Source organism: Hyaloscypha bicolor, assembly GCF_002865645.1.
Source record: "Hyaloscypha bicolor E unplaced genomic scaffold K444scaffold_52, whole genome shotgun sequence".
NCBI classification, from domain to species: domain Eukaryota; kingdom Fungi; phylum Ascomycota; class Leotiomycetes; order Helotiales; family Hyaloscyphaceae; genus Hyaloscypha; species Hyaloscypha bicolor.
In genome coordinates, this window is record NW_020194554.1 from 157,261 (window position 1) to 175,955 (window position 18,695).

At 51.3% G+C, this 18,695-nt stretch overlaps 5 protein-coding genes across 5 annotated transcripts; 2 read left to right on the forward strand and 3 right to left on the reverse strand.

Annotated features, from left to right (window-relative positions):
• Positions 1 to 1,585: 1,585 nt before the first annotated feature.
• Positions 1,586 to 4,724, reverse strand: K444DRAFT_626847 (uncharacterized protein; the record flags this gene model as incomplete). Its single annotated transcript, XM_024882714.1, has 5 exons — positions 1,586 to 1,816; positions 1,895 to 2,809; positions 2,993 to 3,037; positions 3,398 to 4,196; positions 4,426 to 4,724. The coding sequence occupies 5 exons, from the start codon at positions 4,722 to 4,724 to the stop codon at positions 1,586 to 1,588; spliced, it is 2,289 nt and encodes a 762-aa protein (XP_024740003.1).
• Positions 4,725 to 6,880: 2,156 nt separating this feature from the next.
• Positions 6,881 to 9,611, reverse strand: K444DRAFT_641470 (uncharacterized protein; the record flags this gene model as incomplete). The annotated part of the gene is made up of 6 exons (XM_024884627.1): positions 6,881 to 7,502; positions 7,547 to 7,781; positions 7,828 to 7,946; positions 7,996 to 9,167; positions 9,226 to 9,309; positions 9,588 to 9,611. 6 exons carry the CDS (start codon positions 9,609 to 9,611, stop codon positions 6,881 to 6,883), a joined length of 2,256 nt encoding a protein of 751 aa, XP_024740004.1.
• A 95-nt stretch (positions 9,612 to 9,706) lies between these two features.
• On the forward strand, positions 9,707 to 11,781 carry K444DRAFT_556634 (carboxymethylenebutenolidase). Its single transcript, XM_024876756.1, has 4 exons — positions 9,707 to 10,514; positions 10,561 to 10,961; positions 11,021 to 11,190; positions 11,241 to 11,781. Exons 1-4 carry the CDS (start codon positions 10,205 to 10,207, stop codon positions 11,554 to 11,556), a joined length of 1,197 nt encoding a protein of 398 aa, XP_024740005.1. The 5' UTR covers positions 9,707 to 10,204; the 3' UTR covers positions 11,557 to 11,781.
• A 1,284-nt stretch (positions 11,782 to 13,065) lies between these two features.
• Positions 13,066 to 15,108, forward strand: K444DRAFT_626850 (HET-domain-containing protein; the record flags this gene model as incomplete). The annotated part of the gene is made up of 1 exon (XM_024882715.1): positions 13,066 to 15,108. One exon carries the CDS (start codon positions 13,066 to 13,068, stop codon positions 15,106 to 15,108), a length of 2,043 nt encoding a protein of 680 aa, XP_024740006.1.
• Positions 15,109 to 15,322: 214 nt separating this feature from the next.
• K444DRAFT_661190 (FAD/NAD(P)-binding domain-containing protein) lies at positions 15,323 to 17,155 on the reverse strand (the record flags this gene model as incomplete). The annotated part of the gene is made up of 3 exons (XM_024886551.1): positions 17,056 to 17,155; positions 16,713 to 16,997; positions 15,323 to 16,683 (listed from the first exon to the last, which is right to left on the reverse strand). The coding sequence occupies exons 1-3, from the start codon at positions 17,093 to 17,095 to the stop codon at positions 15,323 to 15,325; spliced, it is 1,686 nt and encodes a 561-aa protein (XP_024740007.1). The 5' UTR covers positions 17,096 to 17,155.
• Positions 17,156 to 18,695: the final 1,540 nt, after the last annotated feature.

Below are 18,695 nucleotides of genomic sequence, written 5' to 3' on the forward strand. Positions count from 1 at the left end.
CCGGGGGTATTCGGAATGGGTGCCGAAACCTGCTATTGTAATGGATGAGAGCAGCCAATCAACAATTTAAGGTGGAGGCAGAGGGACGCATGAGGCTTCTTCCAGAAGGGTTCGAGGGCAGGGGGTACATTGAAAGATGAGATGTCCCGAGATCCGGGGAACATCATCTGTCCTTCTCGCCCGAAAACCTCCCTCGCGTTTGGGTTCACGCGAGAAGATTCAGGCCAGGCAATGGAAGTCTTCGAAAACTCGCTTGAGATCTCGCCTGGCCCTTCTCAGGGACGTCCCAAAGACAAAATAGTCATAAGGAGACGCGATCTGTGAGATCAGATGAAAGCGTCTTGGCTGAGCCTTTGACAGCTATCAACTTTCAAACCAACGTCCACTTGAGGCGGAGACTCGGTGCTGAATATGCGATGAGTGCAGACCAAGTATACTGCACTCACCCTTCATCTTCAAATACATCTTCTTACCTGCATGACGTGCAAGAGCAGCTACTCGCCGTTTTGAAGCGCAGTCTGCTGTTCCCAGTCTGCCGCAGGACTGAATCCCTATTCAAAGCCTTTCTAGCGCCACATCCGAACACAGTGGATAGCAACATTGGATTAAAAACCTCGCGCATTCATCGCGATTGTCGTTTTTGAAGGCCGCCGAGCGGCACCAGCTCCGCACCGTCAACCCTTCGTTGAAACGACGGACGGCAGGAGTCAACGCAGCAAGACATCACTCTGCCGTGAAAGTTTTTTTTTGGTCCAACTCAAGCGGGAGGTGACGGCCGGGGCTGATCTCCGGTATCCGAAGAGTGCAGAGTAGTGGCGTGACTTCCAACATGCGTCGCGCGAGAGTGGCGTGTGTTCTCCACAGCTGCGTAGCAGTGACGCGTTGGCTTGATCCTAGCGAAGATCCCAATGAATTCAAACTGCTGTACCGAGGTGATGCGTTGGGCGGTGTCGGGGGGTTTGTGTTGCGGTGTTCCGGTGTTGATAGAGAGGGGGAGAAGATGAAGCGCGGAGTGTAAGGATTGGAAGACACGTGACTAGTGTAAGAATGCTTTCTATTGTGAAGTGATTGAGGTACGTATTATGAATTACGATAGTGACATAGTTACAATATGAATAGAATGAAGCATCTCAGTTCCCTTGTTCGTGGAAGATCCAATAGAAGCAGGAAACAAATCACGTGGTTCTTGCCTCCTTTATCATTCTCCGTCTCCTCATATTCTATACCAAAGTTCCATCCTCAGACTCAAAATTCACAAGCCCCAAGTAAGAAAGCACCAAGTAGAAGTATGTCCATCAAAATTCCTATCTACACTAATTACTTCCCTCCCTCCCCCCCTCATCAGAAAAAGGTATTCAGTGGAGTCGAAATCCAAAGGCAAGCTATGCAACAGAAACTTCAGAATCCCAATAAACTCCAGTCAACCCCAAGGCTTTTCCAATCTCCGCACCCCAGAAACAAAGATACAGTAGGGGCGAACAACATCAGCTCGGGTATCCCTCCGATCCTAAACTCCTCAAAATTTCCAAACGCCTTGCACTCCGCGCCCTCATCCCACCCCAAGAGTCTTCGCTGCGCTGCAAGCTCACATCATATACTGCTGCCCGCCCATTATCCCGTGACTCGACTGCCGCCGCTGCTGCTCCCTCTTCTGCGCCTGCACCTGCATCTGCTGCTGGCCCGGCTGCTGCCTCGACATGACCAGGATCTCAAAAGCGTCGACGCGGCTCTTCAGCGCAGCGTTCTCTTTGACCAGGTATCGATTCCGCTTTTCCAGATGCGCGATGTATTCTGTGGCTTTGGAGAGAACAGTCGCCTTGATTTTGTGTTAGCAAAATTATTATACCTTTGAGGGAGGAGGGGAAAGGGGGGTCAAGTGCCTACTAAAACTGACCTTGTTCAATTTGTGCGCCGGCGTCAGGCCCTGCAGATCCTCGTGGAGTTCTCCTCGAGAATTCTTCTTGCCCATGACACGTAATGAGGGAACAGAATCTCGAAGGGCGGCGATTTTATCGTTGAGATTTGTGCGGTAGCGTTTTTCAATCATGTTGTGCGCTGTCTTTTTCACAGGTCTGCTGCTATTGGATGTCGGGGGCGGCGAATCCTCTCCCTCGTCGTCTCCAACGGTTGATTTTCTCTTCCTCCTGTTCATGTTGCTTGGTTCAGGTGATGGGGACAAAGATGGGGATGCGGGGTATTTGTCTGCGTCTTGCGACGTGGGGGATTGTTGGGTTGGAGGCATGGCAATATTGCGGAGTTTGGTTTCTTCTTGTGGCGTTAAGTTCGCGTAGGAGTTTGCTTTCTGTTGCGGCCTTGCCCAGCTCAATGGCGTGGAATAAAGATTTTCTCGCGATATGAAGAGGTCGAGAGGAGGAGTGATGAGTGAGGATCTACCTGGTGTTTGGAACAGTGGCTCTTCGCTCACTTCGCCGAAGATGACTGAGTCTTCTGTGGATTGGATGTTATTTTGATTGGATGAGATGCCACCCTGGAGTTCGAGACCGTTCATGCTCATGTTAGGGGAGGTAGGCTCAAGTTTGAAGTCCGGGAAGTAGTTCTGGTCCGTGGAGGTTGGGGACAGCGCCGCGTCAGAGGGGTCGTCCCAGCGCATCCAGTCTTCGAAGGTGCCGAAGTTGGATGGTTGTTCGGACTTGATGATGGGGTTACACTCGTCCTTTGTGAGAGTGTAGCAGTTCTGAGGGAAGATGATGGAGTCCGGTGACGTTGGCGAGGATAAGGAGTCGCCCGAGTCGGAAGTTAGCGTTGGGTCTGAGATGTTGTCCCAATCGTAGGTAGATATGGTGTTGATCTGGGGGACGATCAGCTGATGTTGAGGTAACTTTCGGGTGATTCACGTGTGGACTGAGGCGAGGTTGAGGTATATGTCGAAGGCTGGCTCTAGATTGGTCTGTCCTTGACAGACAAATCCCTCGCTGGAAATGTCCATGAAGCTTTAGAAAAGAAACATGGAAATAGAAAAAATGCTACTTACTGGAGGCCGTTGTGTTGGGCTGGAGAAGTAATCCGCAGCTGAGGTCTGGTACACAGTGCTAGCCATTTGTGAGATTCAATGATGAACAAAACTGCAGCGAAATCTGCAAACTGTTCAGAGATTTGTGCTGGTGTTGAGCTTTGAACCTTGGAGCTGGAACAAAATATATCCTTTGCAGTGCCGAGGTTGTCAGGCGAATGGATGAATTGCGTGTAGATAAGCAGTGCTTCAATCGAATTGTTGTCCTGGATAGATGACGTGCCGGCGCTATTGGGGCGAGGGACCCTTAGATATCTATGTTAGGAAGGCCGAACGCGGTCGACACAGCTTCAGCGCTACAGGACGTGAAGTTGTCGGGGATGACTCCGTAGTCTGAAAGTTGTTTGGAGAAGAGCCGGTTCGTACTCGTGTCATACGAGGATCACGGACAGATGGTGCGACTACGAATGGAGTCGAGAAGGGCCTCTGGGCAGAAAGTACGAGAGCAATGTGAGATGGCGGAGGGCCCCGAGTTTCTTGTTCATTGGGGATGCGAGACAGGGCTGCAGAAGACATATAAATCGGCCGGCCGTGAAAATCGAGTAGTAGCCGAAAAGGCAATCCAAGTTGCGCATCTGCATTCCAGAGCAGATCTGCAATCAGTGGACGCAACTGACACAGACATGGTTTGCATTGGGTCAAGTGGGAGGGCAGTGATTGGGCCATCCGGATGGGAGGGTCCTCATCGGACGAGGAGCACCCTTCTTCGCCCTTGAAAGCATGCGAGAAGTGGTGTTGTGGGCTGATATGCAGCGGTGGCTGCAGGCGCTGGTCAGCCACCCGTACTGGTTGTAGTCTGGTCCAGTACTGAGTAGAGGCGACGACAGGCTGTGACGGGCTGTGACGGGGCTCGCGAGTCGGAGCAGGCCGGCTCAACAGGGCTGGCTGTCGGGGCAATTGGAGGAACTCTGTTTGCGGGATAAGTTCGGAGCTTGAGTCGCCTCTCGGGCTGCGGTATACCTGTCTGTCTCTGTGGTCGGAGAGCCGTCGTCTCTTTCCTTGTACCTTTCGTACGTACTTCAGCGTGCTGCGTGCTGTTGACACTTCGTTTGTTTGGGCGTGGCAGCGTCGCATCTCTCCCTCAGAGCCCTCTTGGGCCCTTGGCCTCTCCTCGCGTGGACTTTCTTCTCCTGCGGGAATAGCTCTCCTAAGGCCGCCGCTAATACTTGGACTGTATCAGCAAACGCTCTCATAGGGCGGCTCGCAGCATGCGCATCTCCGCATCTCGATCCTCCATGCGAAAAGCAGCAAACGCAGAATTCGATCCTTCTAGACCCCTCCTGGAAACGGAAACGGGCACTAGCGGCGCCGCCCCACTTTTCTCAGCCTTGGGCAAGGTGACGCTGGAGCCTGTCCTGTGGCCCCTTCAAGCATCTGCCATTCCTGACACACACGAAAGCCAAATCGAATCGAGTGTGATTTGCACGTGCAGATGCAGCGCAGCGAGGACGACCCGTGAGGACCGCTTGCAACGAGGACTAAGCAAGCCTTCATCTGTGTGCACCCTGATTCGTTGCACCGCAGTCATTGAAGCCGGCAAGCACAACAGCACTATGGGACTCTCATCCGCAGCGTCCGGACCCTTCGAAAACCCAACTTCAAGATCGTTTGCCTTTAGCTTCAATGACAGCACCTCCCTTTTTGCCCTCCCCCCCTCTCTCCACCGTCCCAAGAATCCCATCTTCCACGCCATTTTACCATAGGAGGTGTCCGTCAGCCTGGCAGCGATGCGGAGATGACTCCCTTGCAAGCAAACAGAACGATGCAGAAGACGATGTCGCTGGTCTTGGTGCTCCGTTACACAGCAGCAGCTCCAAAATTACCCCGCAAAACGAAACCAAGCAAGCTCCTAATCTGCATGCGCCCTTTTCCAGATACGATACTGCAATGAATGCACCGTATCTCGATTCCTCAGATACATGCTGCACTGCAACTTCGATCCTCACTGTCTGTCTGCATCAAGTATTTCTGCACGGATAACGATGCACCGTATCTCGAATTCTCAGATCCACGCGGCACCGCAGCTTCAATCTCTCACTGTCTGCATGAAGTATTTCTGCACGGATAACGATGCACCATATCTCGAATTCTCGAATCCACGCTGCACCGCAGCTTCAATCTCTCCCAGGCTGCATTAAGTATTTCTGCTCGGATAACGATGCATTGTATCTCGATTCCTCAGATACGTGCTGCACTGCAACTTCGATCCTCACTGTCTGCATTAAGTATTTCTGCACGGATAACGATGCAAGGACGGATTCAGTCCGACGCCTTGTGGAAAGCTGTAATCTAGAGACTGTGGAAGTCGAGAACTCTCTCCCACATCTTCCACCCCATCCCTTGACGTCCTTGTCCCACGCGGCCAGCCCAGCCAGCTTACTACCCCCCCGTTTCCGATCCCGATCCCGATCTTGCTGCGAATCGCAGCCCTCCCCGCCAAGCAGCCCAGCAGAACCCCCGGCCCCAATCCCCTGGGCTCCGTGGAGCACGGGCTTACACGTATCACTCCTCGCACACCCCACCAATTAATTATCATCGCCGCTCCTAATGATCTGGCTCCCCACCATGCATTCTCACACCCCACCCCTCTAACCGCACCAGCCAATCCACACGACGCCGCGACGCTCGAGCCAAGCCACGCCAAGCCGGTTTTCACGCCACGGGTCCAGACCCTCACACCACCTGCCCTGCCCTGCCCTGGGCCCTTCCCATAACGCTTCACCTCTCCATCGCCGGCTGGTCTCACCCTTTTCTCATTGGATAAAAAGACAACAACCGTACCGCATCCCAGACTTACTACTTACTACTGTACAATAACTATATATTCCAAAGCACGGCTAGACCCTCACTCGGTCCATGAACCTCATCCCCTCGACGCATCGCGAAAGCCAACCTTCATCCCACTATATGCAGTCGAGGACATGATTGCCAGTCCATCGAGTTTCCGCCGCAAGATTCTGGGAGAACCCCAATATAGGAGGGAGCCTCGCCTGTGTTTGGAAATATTGGGAATCCTTGAAATCGAAAATCGAAAGCCGAAAATCAATAAATAAAAGTTCGCATTCGGGACGAAAAATGTTGGGGAGATTGCAAAAGTTGAATCGTCACGAGAGGAGGGGCTTCCAGAATTCTGGGCAAACTGGGGTAAGAAGGGGTTCATCGAAATCCGAAGTTTGATTGATTGATTGTCTTGAGGCAAGACGAGAGTTGCCGCAAACACCCGACCGACAGCCCCCGAGAAATCCCGGTGTCCAAGTGGAAAAACCCATTTGATTGTCCTCAACCGCCCTATGGCTATCACAATCTAGCGAGGTAGGTACTGTACAACACATCTGCTCCGCCAGTCCTCCCCAAGCCCCCCCTGAGGATGGATGGCAAGGAAGGATGCGGCTGAAAGGAAGGTGATTCCCCGGGATCCCTCCCTATTTGCCCGTGCCGGCAGGACCCCTTTCCGCCCATGCAAGCTCGCTGCAAAGGGCAAACTTTTCCCTGGCCTCTCCCTACTCCGTACTCCTTGTTCACTTGTGGACATTTCAATCATCAGACCTGAGCAGTCAAGTCTGCAGAAATTTCCTGCAGCATCTCTGCCCCTGTAGTCTCGCGGACCGAGTACCCCCACGCTCGAGACTCCACACTCCGGAGCCTCACTCCGACGACAGCCAATCCATTTCTCGTACTCGTAGCCGTGGCCTCGCACTCGTGCTGTTCAGATCCGTGTAGCCTCATCATGCTTATCATTATGTCGTAACTCATCCACTCCAGGCCATCACAATCGCAGGGGTCTGCCAGCAAAAAGTGACACACGCATGGCAAGCCCTCTCTCGGCCCTCAATGCTCACACTACCACTCTCAAGGCACAAGTCTGAACCCGCCAATCTCCAACGCACGCCCATCCAGCAACGGCCTCCCCTGCAGCGGAAACGGCCAGAACAGCGGATTGTCACCCAAGACCACCCTCCCGATGCCATTGACGACATCCACGCTCTCGACATTCGGGCAGAACTGATTGAGGCTCGTAGATTCCGGACGACACATCTCTTGCTTCCACTTCCCCTCGCCACCTCCTTCCCCTCCCTCTCGCGCTCCCTCTGCGACTCCTTCGTCGTCGTCCTCGAATTCTATGTCGACGTCCCAGTGCAGGATTAGATAGCGTAGTATGTCGAGGGCGCGGATCGCGAAGCCGTGGCAGCAGGTCATCTCCTTGAGGTCGGCGATGCCCTTTTCCAACTGTTCCGGTCCTTCTCTTGCGTTCCCCAGGGTCACGATGTGTGCGATGGATGAGGTGAGAACGAAGTAGGGGACGAAAGAGGGCGTGCGGCGAAGGGTGTAGAGTCGAGAGTAAGAATTCACGAGCGTGGAGATGGCGGACGCTGCTTGGCTGCAGACATCACGGGGCGAGACGCCGGAGCCGACTATTTCCAGTTTGATGAAGGGGCGGAAGAGGAGGAGAATGGCGTAGTGATAGTACATGCTACCAAGTGTTAGATTGGTTTGACAGAGGTAGGCGTTACTCACTGTGCGAAAAGCACTGCTGGGGTGAAGTTGTGCCCGAGTCGCAAGCTTGCTGGAATTTCATCGTACCAGTTTAGATATTGAGTATACGCTTCGAGAAGTGCTTTACTAGTAACGTGCGTTCCTGGGGAGTATAAAGTATATAAAGATTTGTGGACAATCTCGGAGAGCTCGCAAAAGGTTTTATAGACGCTGCGAACGTTTGAGGGCTGAGTGCACGACCGCTCCAATGGTGCTCCTACGACTCATCAGCATGAGCACTTGTCTCGGGCGAAACCTATTACCATCATCTGTATATGGTATCCATGCCGAAGATTCAACGTGATCAACGATAGCTGGCTTAGTCGCCAGCTTCGTGTCGCGTGAGAAATGAGGCAGTCGGCCGATGCTCAACGACCAAGCTCTTGAGAGAGTTAGATTGTAAGGTTTTTGATTATATAGAAAGTACATACTGGTCAAGAGAAAAGGCGCCCCAGAACGTGGCTGAACGCACTGCATGCTCGATCGCAGACTCTTTGGAATCAGAAATATTGATATCCAAATGCAATCCCATTTCAATTGCAAGTCGAATCGACTGCCCAGACAGAAAAAGGCTTTCACTCGATCGCCCGCAACTGGCTTCTCGAATGGACATCAAGCCCAAGGCCTGAATTGTGGTCAGGACGTGACGATCTGGTTGCTCGCCCAGCAAGCGCAATGCCTCAGCAAAGAAATGATCCCCAGAAGTATTGGGGTCGTTAGGATCTGCTCGAGTACTGGCCTGGCTGGAGAATCTACAGCCAACAGCCAGAAGAGCATTGACCAGTAATGAGGAGCAATGCCTTTGGTTTCCCGTCCTGAAATCTTCCAAGAAATGTTCCTTGCTCAAGGAAGCAAAGGTTGGATACTCCCAGCAGAAATACAGAGCCATCAGGTGCTCCACGAGCGCACCATCAGAGGTGACTCTGGTCCACACCTCGTTGGAATTCGGATGTTCCTGGTTTGGGTTCTCTTCCATACCGAAGGGTGAACCCAGGATCGTTTCCTGTCCATACCCTCTGGCCTGTTGAATCGCCGTGTCGGACTCGGAACCAGACTGGTGGTGCCAGCCCCCGATCAAGGGATACGTATGCCCTTGGTCAGGACTCGGCCCCGTGTCAGGGTCCCATCTCATCATATCGGTGTCCTCATTCTGTACGCTATTGCTGCTTTCAGCTCCCCACGCGGGCCAAGTCCCTGTTGGCAAAGTGTGCGGGATTCCAGAAGAATCACTGAATGCAAGTGTCGATGTGGGAGAACTAGCAGTGCTCTTTGCAGGTTTTAATGCTTGGTCGATTGCTTGGTGGTCGCTGAGCCGACTGAAAGTTGTGACATTACCTCCCGAACCTGACGACTCCGAGGTCGAATGATCCAATTTGTGTGTTATGGTGTCCAATGTCTCTCCATTCCGTAGTTGGTCGAGGACTTGCTCTGATCTGTCGTTTGAGACCAGTGCAGCGAGAACGCGTTCACTCTGTCGTTGTTGAATTCGTAGCTGCTCGATTTCACTTCGCATGTGCTCCTTCGACTGCCTCACAGGCACTTCGTAAACGCATTCGGTTCCCTTCTGTGATGTGCATCGTCCGCAGGGGTTATTGCCATCACACTAGCAACAGAGGATGTCAGCTAGCGGGTCTACTTCGCGTCTCGACAGACAAACTTGCCTTCGCTCGTTTCTTGCGGCATTCGGTGCACGCATTTGGTGTGACGACCCCCAGTCCTCGACGTCTCTTGGAATTAACCGACCCCTCCATCGCTGTGCTTCACGACCGGGTATATTGTTGGAAGCCGTTGGCAGAAGAACATCATATGCAAGAGCGATGGCTTTGGAGCAGCAGCGCGGTGGTATGTCGTGAAAACAGGCAACGGGTGCAGGCGCAAGAGATGTTGGACGGATGCCCCGCGGATGGAGGAGATGGCTGATGGCTGATGGCTCAGGGCAAAATATGATATGACGTATTTAAGGGTCCCGCTGCGGCTGGTGCTGAACCCCTGGCAGGCTGTGGGGTGACGGCGATCAGCTCACTTTTTTCCTGTCCTGTGAGACCATGGCGGATTCTCGACGAGAAAAGCAGGCAATAATAGGGATAAAAATAAATGGGATGCATCACAAAATAGCTAGAGAAAAGTTCGCGGCTGGTGCTAGCAGGACCCTTGGACTCTCTATCGACACGAGAAGCAGCTACCGGCTAACGATCCGTGGTGGACTCTTGAAGGCCTGGTGAGCCGTGGCCTAGTTCTAAGCTCAAGCAAGTCCCATCGGACCCCAATTCCAAGGACACAGGCTGCTGCGGGGTTGCAAATCACCGCTGAGTTGGGGATAGCACTGCGCATGGATGGCCAGATGTACTGTTGAGCCGCGATGATGGACTGTGAGCCTTCAAGAGCCACCATGCGGCCGTGGTGAAGTCCATGTGAAACCCTGCATGCATTTCCAACCAATGCATCCGATTTGGGATTGGGGAGCGGCGCCGGAGCCATTCTCCGGCTTCAATCGCAATCACGTGAAGCGTACTCGTACCTTACCGTACCACTCAACCCCACCTATCCGAGTACGAAGGTGGGACGCAAGGAGGCATATAATTCGACGACATCACATCGAACTGCCAACCAACACTCCTGAACGGCATCTCCCGTTCTATCATGGCAGCTCTCTCACTTGAATCCAAGCCAATCTGGCTTGCCGACAATGTCACCCTACAGGCGCCACTTTCCCGGCTCGGAAAAGGACCCGGACTCGTGCTTCTCATCTCAAAAGACTACAAGTCTCGATTACCTACAGATATATCAAAGACATTAGATCCAGAGCCACAGCAGAAATGGGCTGAAGAGGGATTTGCGGTTGTTGAGGTGAAGGTTGATCCGGCCACCGTTGAGGAAGATTTCAAGACAGGGGTTGCAGCTCTCACGAAGTTGCCCGAATGTGCATCATACAGCACTGTGGGGGTTATAGGTGCGTCTTTCCATCTTTGAATCAGATGAGAACTGACCTTGAACAGTCTATGAACTCGCTAGTTCAGCCCAGCTGAACAATATCTGGAACATCCCTGGAATTGCCGCAGCCATTTGTTTCACCAGCCAAGCACCCAACATCTCCACCAACTCCGTCCCCTCCTTGTCCCACAGTACTTCAAAATCTGTTCCCACAGGATCTGATCATACATACGAGGGCGTAAAATCCACCAACTTCGTCCTCCCAAGCCATGAACACTACCAAGCCAGTGCCGCCAGCGTAGCACACACCCGCAGCCTCGGCTTCCTTAAAAAGCATCTCGGGGGACCAAATTTTGATCTCGAAGCTATCTGGGACGAGCATACTCTCTTCGAGTTCGGCGAGCGCAATGTCGAGAAGGCGATGGCGACGATGGTGGCAGAACCATATGTTAATCACGTGCCGACAGTACTTCCCCTTTCCCCTCCCCTTCTCTTGACCTGAAGCAAGAGCTGACAAAAGGATAGATGACAGGCGGAATCGGCAGAAAAGCACTGACAAACTTCTACCGCCATCATTTCATCTTCAATAACCCCGAAGACACGCAACTCGAGCTCGTCAGTCGAACAGTAGGCGTCGACCGCGTAATCGACGAGTTCATCTTCTGCTTCACGCACGACAAAGTTATTGACTGGCTGTACTTTCCCCCTTTTCCCTTATCTCAAAAACCTTTCTAACATCCCCCAGCGTCCCCGGCATCCCCCCAACCAACCGCCACGTCCGCGTCCCCTTCACCTCCGTGGTAAACGTGCGCGGCGACCGCCTGTACCACGAACACATCGGCTGGGACCAAGCCTCCGTGCTGCGCCAACTGGGTCTTTTGCCGGAATACCTGCCGTTCCCGTATCCGCTTCCGGATGGGAGGACGCCGAGCAAGGGGAAGAGGTTTGAGTATCGCGTTCCTGTGGCCGGAGCCGAGACAGCGACGAAGATGGTGGATGAGGCGAGTGTGGTGAGTAACGAGATGTTGGGGTTTGAGGTTAGGGAGGTGGATGATGTTTGAGGTTTCGTGGACTGGGTGTGTGTTGGAAGGCGAAGGTGGACATAAGGATCAAGAAAAAGCTGTGTTCAGCTCTCGATTCCACTTGTTGCTTTTTGGTGATTGGTAGTTTGTTCCCGTGACCTCTCTGGCCACAAGGTGGCATCGTTCAAGTCTGACTCGCGCCAAATGTAGAAATATTGGAAACACAAAATGACAAGCGTCTGAAGCAGTGCTGTTTGCTACCGGTTTGAATGCCTATCAAGCAATTAGTGATTTCACCTAGGGAAGCTATAAATCTCCCTTTTTGCGACCATTCTTTCCTTCCATTAAAGAAGCCAACTATTAAAGGAATTCCACAAATGTCCATACTCATCGGCATCAATCTGGACATAGGTTCGATAGCAGATCTAGACTCCGATCCTGAAAGATGTTTGCAAGGATTTGAGGAGTTTGACATTGCATGTCGGATATGACAAGGAGCGCATTTATATGGGACAGACTTCGGGTCGAGGCCTTTCGAGATATTTTTCACTCTCGGGGGCTGGCGGTGGGCCAGCTGATAAGGGCGAGACGGATGAGGAGAAATTGGAAGGCGTTATGGGAAGCGTTGCGCAGGCGCTTCCTTGTCTGCAGCACTTGCAGCTCGGAGACTACAAGGATGCTAATATTCCATCAACAGATGTGAAGTGGGGAAAATCGGGTAGGTGGATGGAGTATGTGATGCAGAGAAGTGAGAGTAATCAAGATTTAGGAGGTGGTGAGAGTATTGGTGCTGTGGAAAACGAGGGACAGTCGAGAAACCGCGGAGGCAATCGTAGGGGTGGACAATGTGGGGCCGTAGGGTTACCTGGAGATGACGAGGTAATGCTCGTGGAAGCAATAGACAAACTTTGGCATACTGAAGCACGGAAGTAGTGACTTGAGAATATGGCATGGATTGAGGAAGTCTATACTCATCATCAATCTGGACATAGGTTTGATAGATGAGCGAAAACATCACACAAACCAAACACTTGTCCATTCCTTGCTTGTGATTTGTAAATAATTTGCCTTAACCATAGGGTCAATTTAATTGAATATCTGAGTTCAACCAAGTTTGAGTTTGAGTTTGAGGCGATTCCCTATCCCACCTCTGAAATCGGAACTCATCAGTTTGCTTATTTCAATCTCTGACAAATCAAACGCAGCGTCTTTATTATTAAGTAATAATAATCCGCGCATGTCTGATTGCATCGCCAGGAGATTTGTGTTTCAAAACAAGAGGACGTTAATCATATGTAGGGTCGTTGTTTAGATTCTTTGAAGTGTTCCGTGTTCTGGGTGGGGAAAAGGGGGCGGGGTTGGGGCGGCCGCTAGCGCAGTTAGGGGAACCACATTTGCTGAAATCAATGTTTCGAATCTGAATTCTTCGCAAATCGAAACAAGTTTTCAATCATTGTGAGAACAATCAGCAATGACCTTCATTCTAAGGAGGTGTACTCGAGCGACCGGTGGAGTAAAGGTCGCGCCGTAGCCTGACATATTGAGGAGATGCAGCTTGCCGCTCGACATGCCAGGCTGTCAATTCTCTTCCCCTGTTCCCTAGCCCTCCCACATCTTGGAAAACGATTTGACCCTGCCTTGGGGTGGCATTCATATCGCAGTATTCCCTCACAAGTATTTCGCTCTCAACGCGGCGAGAAAACACATACCGGCTTCAACCCGTTCTGTCGAGATTTCTCCACCCTTCGATACAACCCACTGGACTCATCGCAAAGCACGGGACCTTTCATTCGTTTGCTCGAACTCCATCCTGGAGGTGCTAGCAGTCAGGTCGAAGCTTCGTTGAAAGAAGTATCTCTATCTTCAGAGCTGGAATATGAAGCAGTTTCCTACTGTTGGGGCGATCCGAAAGATGTCAGCACAATCCTTTGCAATGGGCAACAACTTCATGTACCTCGACGACTCAAAGTTGCGCTTCGAAATATGCGATATCTTGACAGAACAAGGATGCTATGGGCAGATGCAATTTGCATCAATCAGTCGGATAACGCGGAAAAGGAAAGCCAGGTACAGCTTATGCGGACAATTTTCTCAAACGCTCAGAGAACGCTCATCTTCCTCGGAGATGCCGAGGAAAAGCAAACACACAAGATGTCAAAATTCGCTCTCCGGACCATCCAATTTGGGCTGTCAATCTTCAAACGTCGAGTGGACTTGCTCGCCAGTCCTCAAGTCCGGGTTTGGGATGGAAATGACGGACGATGCCGCACCGTGGCTCCGTTCTCTTACGAATTCTACCTTGAGCTAATTGGAATGCTGCGAATGCCCTGGTTCCAACGAGCCTGGGTTGTCCAGGAAGTCGCTGTGTCTGCAAAAGCAACAATTTTCTGGGGCTCATCTCAGTACGATTGGGAAGACGTGATACAGTCTCTGAAATTCATGTCTCAATTTAACTTCCCATTGGCGTTCATTGTTACCCTCGAGAATATCTCAACGATTGAGGAGGAGCGAACATTTTATAGAAAGGGACAAAACAGACTCAACGGAGTACTTTTGAGGCACCAGCGGTGCATGGCTACAGATCCGAGAGACAAGATCTATTCGTTTTGTGGACTTGTTGACACGTCATCCGGCCACCACAATCCTGTTCGAATAAGTTACGAGGACGACGTAGGTACCATATACCGTGAAGTGGCGCTGAAGATATTGGGCGAAGATCAGTCTTTAGATTTATTGAGCCGGCCACCTTCGTTAGCGGGATCTCGCATGAACAATCTTCCTTCGTGGGTGCCTGACTGGAGTATTTCGTCGGCTTCAACATTGACCTACGCCTGGGGCCACGGGCCCCTTTCACTCGCTGGTGCAGAACTCCCCAGTGCCCAGGAAACCCCTCGTTTTTCAGCATCTCGTGGAGCAAAATACTCTCCTAAGCTGTCCGGCGCCGATGCTCTTTTAGTCGAAGGCCACCAATTCGATAAAATTGTCGAGATAGGACCAATATTTGAGGGTGTACAGATCCCCCACACCGTCAGGTCCCTTCCCGAGATCGCACGAGAATGGAAGCGCTGCCTCTCCACCCTTTACCGTGCACGAAATTTGTTCGTGCGCTGGCAGCAGGTCGCCGACGTACGCTCCCACGGACTCTACATAACTGGCGAAACCATGCGTGAAGCATTTCTTCAGACGCTCTCCGCGGCCGAGATAAACGACTCCGAGCGAGTTCGACTGGAATTGGAGCTCTGGGACAAAGGGACAAGTTTTCCGTTCGGACTCATGTATAGTGCTTTTGTCCTTGTTCGAAACTTTCTCACAAATAGGCCTTTCTTGCTATTTGAGATTCAGGGTCGTTATGCGTTGCATCGGAGGGTGGTGCGGACGCAGGGTGGATTGCTTGGTCTTGCTTCTCATGCTACGGAAGTTGGCGACGAGGTTGTGATTTGTAAGGGTTCAAGTGTCCCGTTGATTATGAGGAGGTGTGGGGAGGGCGAGGGCGAGGGAGAGGTTAGGCTTATTGGAGATGCATATGTTCATGGGATTATGAGAGGGGAGGCTTTTGATGATGACAAGTGTCAGAATATTCTCATCAAATGAATTTGTTAAGGAATGAATGGCTATTGCAATTCGAATTGTCATTTCTCGGCTCCCGCCCTTCAATCTTCGTCATCACTTCCATGCACATAGCATTCTCCTGTGAGGATATGGTGATTGTCAACCTTATACATTATGGCTGACTGCTATTGCTGCTATTGGTAGTGCTCGTCGAATAACTTCAGAACCACTTAGTTATGGGTTATTGATCCCCCTTTCAATCTTTCTTCTTCTTCCCCGCCGCCTCCTTAAGCCTCTTCACCTCCGCATTGACATCTAGTACAGCTTGCCTAGCATCCTTCCACACAGCTCTCTTCCCAGTCTCGAATAGTCTAAACCCGTGTGAGGTTGCAGGACCATGCGCCAACGCCTTGTATAATTCCCGGTCCGACCACCAGAGCTTCCACGCCTTCCAACTCCAACCGATGTTGTCGTACAGCGCAGTTCCCGCGGCGTCGTGGACGAAATACATCCACTGGATCGACGGAACTTCACCGCGATGCAGACCATGCGCTCGTGCGATTCGCTTTCCAAGCCACTCCTGATGTTTCCGTACCCAGGTATCCATGGAGGGTTTTGAGGGCAGGGACGAGTTACCCGCCCAGATTTGGGCTACGGCCATAGCCGCGAGTTCGCGCCCTGGGATTTGCGGTCCGTTGAGATGCACATTGCTGATGATGGCGACCGAGTCCGAATGCTCTAGTGGGAAGATACCCATGTAGAGATTTGGTAGGGGCGCTGCTTCTCCAGGGGCGTCGACGAACGTGAGGGCATCAGACAGCATCCCCATATCGTCGTAGTATCCGACACAGGTGGTGATTGCATCCACGTCATCTATCACCAAGCCGTCGTCCATCTCCACCCTCTTTGGTCCAAGAATACGCTTGATCCCTTGCGTAGATGTTACTTTTCCCTCTTTGATGAGTGGGATGAGATCGTCATTGCACACGATGATGTGAACACCATCCCCAGTACTCGGCGACTGTGCCAAGCCCCATGCCGCCTTATTTTCACCCCAGTTCTCCTTGAAGTTGCTATCTATGGTGATGTCCATGATTTTGCCAAAAAGTGAGGGAAGGTGGGCTTCGATCCACCACATTATGGCGCAAACGGTTGGTGTCAAGAAGATATCGGTCGGCAGACCGTCCGCGCCGGAACGTTTGAATATCTTCGTTCCTCGCCTGTGGGAGAGGTACACTTTGTTTGCGTGGTGTACCAAGCTTATCGTGATGTCTCCAGCTGTGTTGCCAATTCCCAAGACCATGACGTTTTGGCCCTTGAAGTCCTCCAAATTTCTGACGTCCTGGGAGTGGAGAATGCGGCCAGCGAATTGGTCCTGTCCTTCGAACGCAACAGACTTCGGTTCGAGAAATCCACCGGTGGCCCAGACAATTTTATCGAATGATTTGGGTGCGTCAGGCTCGTCCGCGAAGGTCAGTTTCCACTTGGCTGTCCCGGCACTTTTCTCAAAGCGTGTGACAGTCTTGCCAAACTCAATGTTCTTGTAGAGGCCGAACTCCTTGGCATAAGATCTAAGATAGGAGCCCATTTGGGGTGCGGTCAAATAAGGTGGATAATCTGTGCGAGCGTGTTATCATCACGCTCACTTGATCTGGATTGAGAGGAGTCGCAAGCCCACCTTCTGATATTGGGAAATCGCTCAAGGCCAACTTTTCTCTCTGTATTAGCATACCCTGTTCTCCAGTCGCGAAAAGCTGATGCGCTACAAACCCCGAATTTGCTGTTGCACAACTGCGTTTCTTTCAATGCCGTGGTTATCGAACGATCTTCAGTCCATGTCCAGATCCCGCCCACATCCTTACGTCTCTCGAAGAGGGTGACGTCGAATCCCAACTCCCTAAGCTCTTTAAGAGCTGCCATTCCGGCTGGTCCTGAGACGCGCAGCATTAGTTATATCCGATTCGCGATATGTAACTCTCAGCAACTCACCCCCACCAACTACAGCAACCTTTGTTTTACTACGATCCATACTGCTCTTCAAGAATCGAACTGTCTCCCCGAAAATTTATACTTGGGTAATACTGGAAAGACATGAAGGTCCGGCGGCATGAGAGTTTAAATAGCCGCCCTTAAAGTAATGTTAACACCGGCTGACTGGTTGCGCCTGATGTAAGCTGATTTTTCCGAGCTAATTTTATAGGGCACAGAATACGAATTCTGCGCTTCGTCGCAAGGATTATTACCCCGCCTATAGATCTGCTTCGGGATTGTCCTTTACGCGTACGACAGCAAATGAAACGACAGCCCCGGGGGAGAGTTTCAATTATTGACCCTTAACACCAGTACGCCGTAGCAACCAGGCTGTGCAACGCTGAGTCGCAAATATCCGACAATGAAACCTCTCACTTGAAACAGAGGTTGACATCGGCATTCAACAAGAGTCGAGGCTGTCATCGTTAAGTCGGCTCTCGATTGGCGAGTTCGTAAAATACGACGCAAATTAGGAAAGCTATCTCCAGGGGGCAAAGGGGGAAGGCCCTTATCAGCACGCCAATCAAATACCCAATCTCCATCTTTTGACAAAAGAGGAACGCAGAATGAGAAAGCAGCCCTGGTCTTTTGCGGGACTCGGCGTAATATAGCGTGTATGCCACCTGGCAGATCTGATATGAGGATTGGGATGGCGAGCCTCACGTTTCTGCGATATTTCGTTCAGTGTCGATCAAGATATAAGAACAGCGCGTCCACATTAGAATGCTACTATTTTCACTGCGTAGCCGACGACTAGCTGTTGCAATATTTAAAACACTAAACCACACAACCGTGGATCCCATTCACCGTTAAAACTAGCTGGCTACCATGGCCTCGGAATTGTTTCATTTCTACTTTGAAGAAAGTGACGATCTTCCGCCCAAACGAGTGGGTTGTCCTTTTCCAGTGTTGGGAGTGAGATATGCAGACCTTCGGTCAAGGCTGGATATAATGGGGAAAATAATTGACTGCGCCATTGTCAAACAGGTTATTGAAAGTGACGTCAACGTCAGCTTACCAATTTCTCATTTCTGCACGTCAGCTGATTGGTCATGCGTTACCTGACAAATCACGCTACCATGTATATATATGCCCCCAAGCCCTTGACTTGAAGGGCTAGCTGCTATTGCCAATAAATGTCCATTCCAACACAGGTTCCTACTGCTTTATAACTTCAAAACGAAATCACATGAGTGAGGAATTTACTCAACAGAATCTTCGTTAGCTGCTTTAAGTATATCACGGATCTCACATGGCAAGCTCTTGACATATCCTCTCCTTTAGATCATCCCCTAAACCAGGATCATCCATAGAAACAAAAGAAGTGGCTCTTGGAGAATTACTAGTTCTGATACCAGAAGCACATCTGGGTGCAACAAGAATGTCTTGCAGCCTGATCTCAAGTGTCCTGCATGTTGCGGGACTCAATTGTCTCACTGCTCCCATTCCCTCATAACGGAATATACCAACGACCAGCGAGGAAACTTATCTTGAGCTAATTTTAAGTGCATTGAGCAAATTTCTAGACCAGAGCAAGAAACGAGTCGACCTCGAAGTCTCGAATGAATACATGAGGACGTTCTCCAAGCCGTGCGGAT

What these genes read in the sequence shown, in the direction of transcription:
- K444DRAFT_556634 (XM_024876756.1), top strand. Translation starts at nt 10,205, where the DNA reads ATGGCAGCTCTCTCACTTGAATCCAAGCCAATCTGGCTTGCCGACAAT. An exon ending in CAGCACTGTGGGGGTTATAG is followed by an intron (nt 10,515 to 10,560) that starts GTGCGTCTTTCC and finishes GACCTTGAACAG; the next exon opens with TCTATGAACTCGCTAGTTCA. An exon ending in GACAAAGTTATTGACTGGCT is followed by an intron (nt 11,191 to 11,240) that starts GTACTTTCCCCC and finishes AACATCCCCCAG; the next exon opens with CGTCCCCGGCATCCCCCCAA.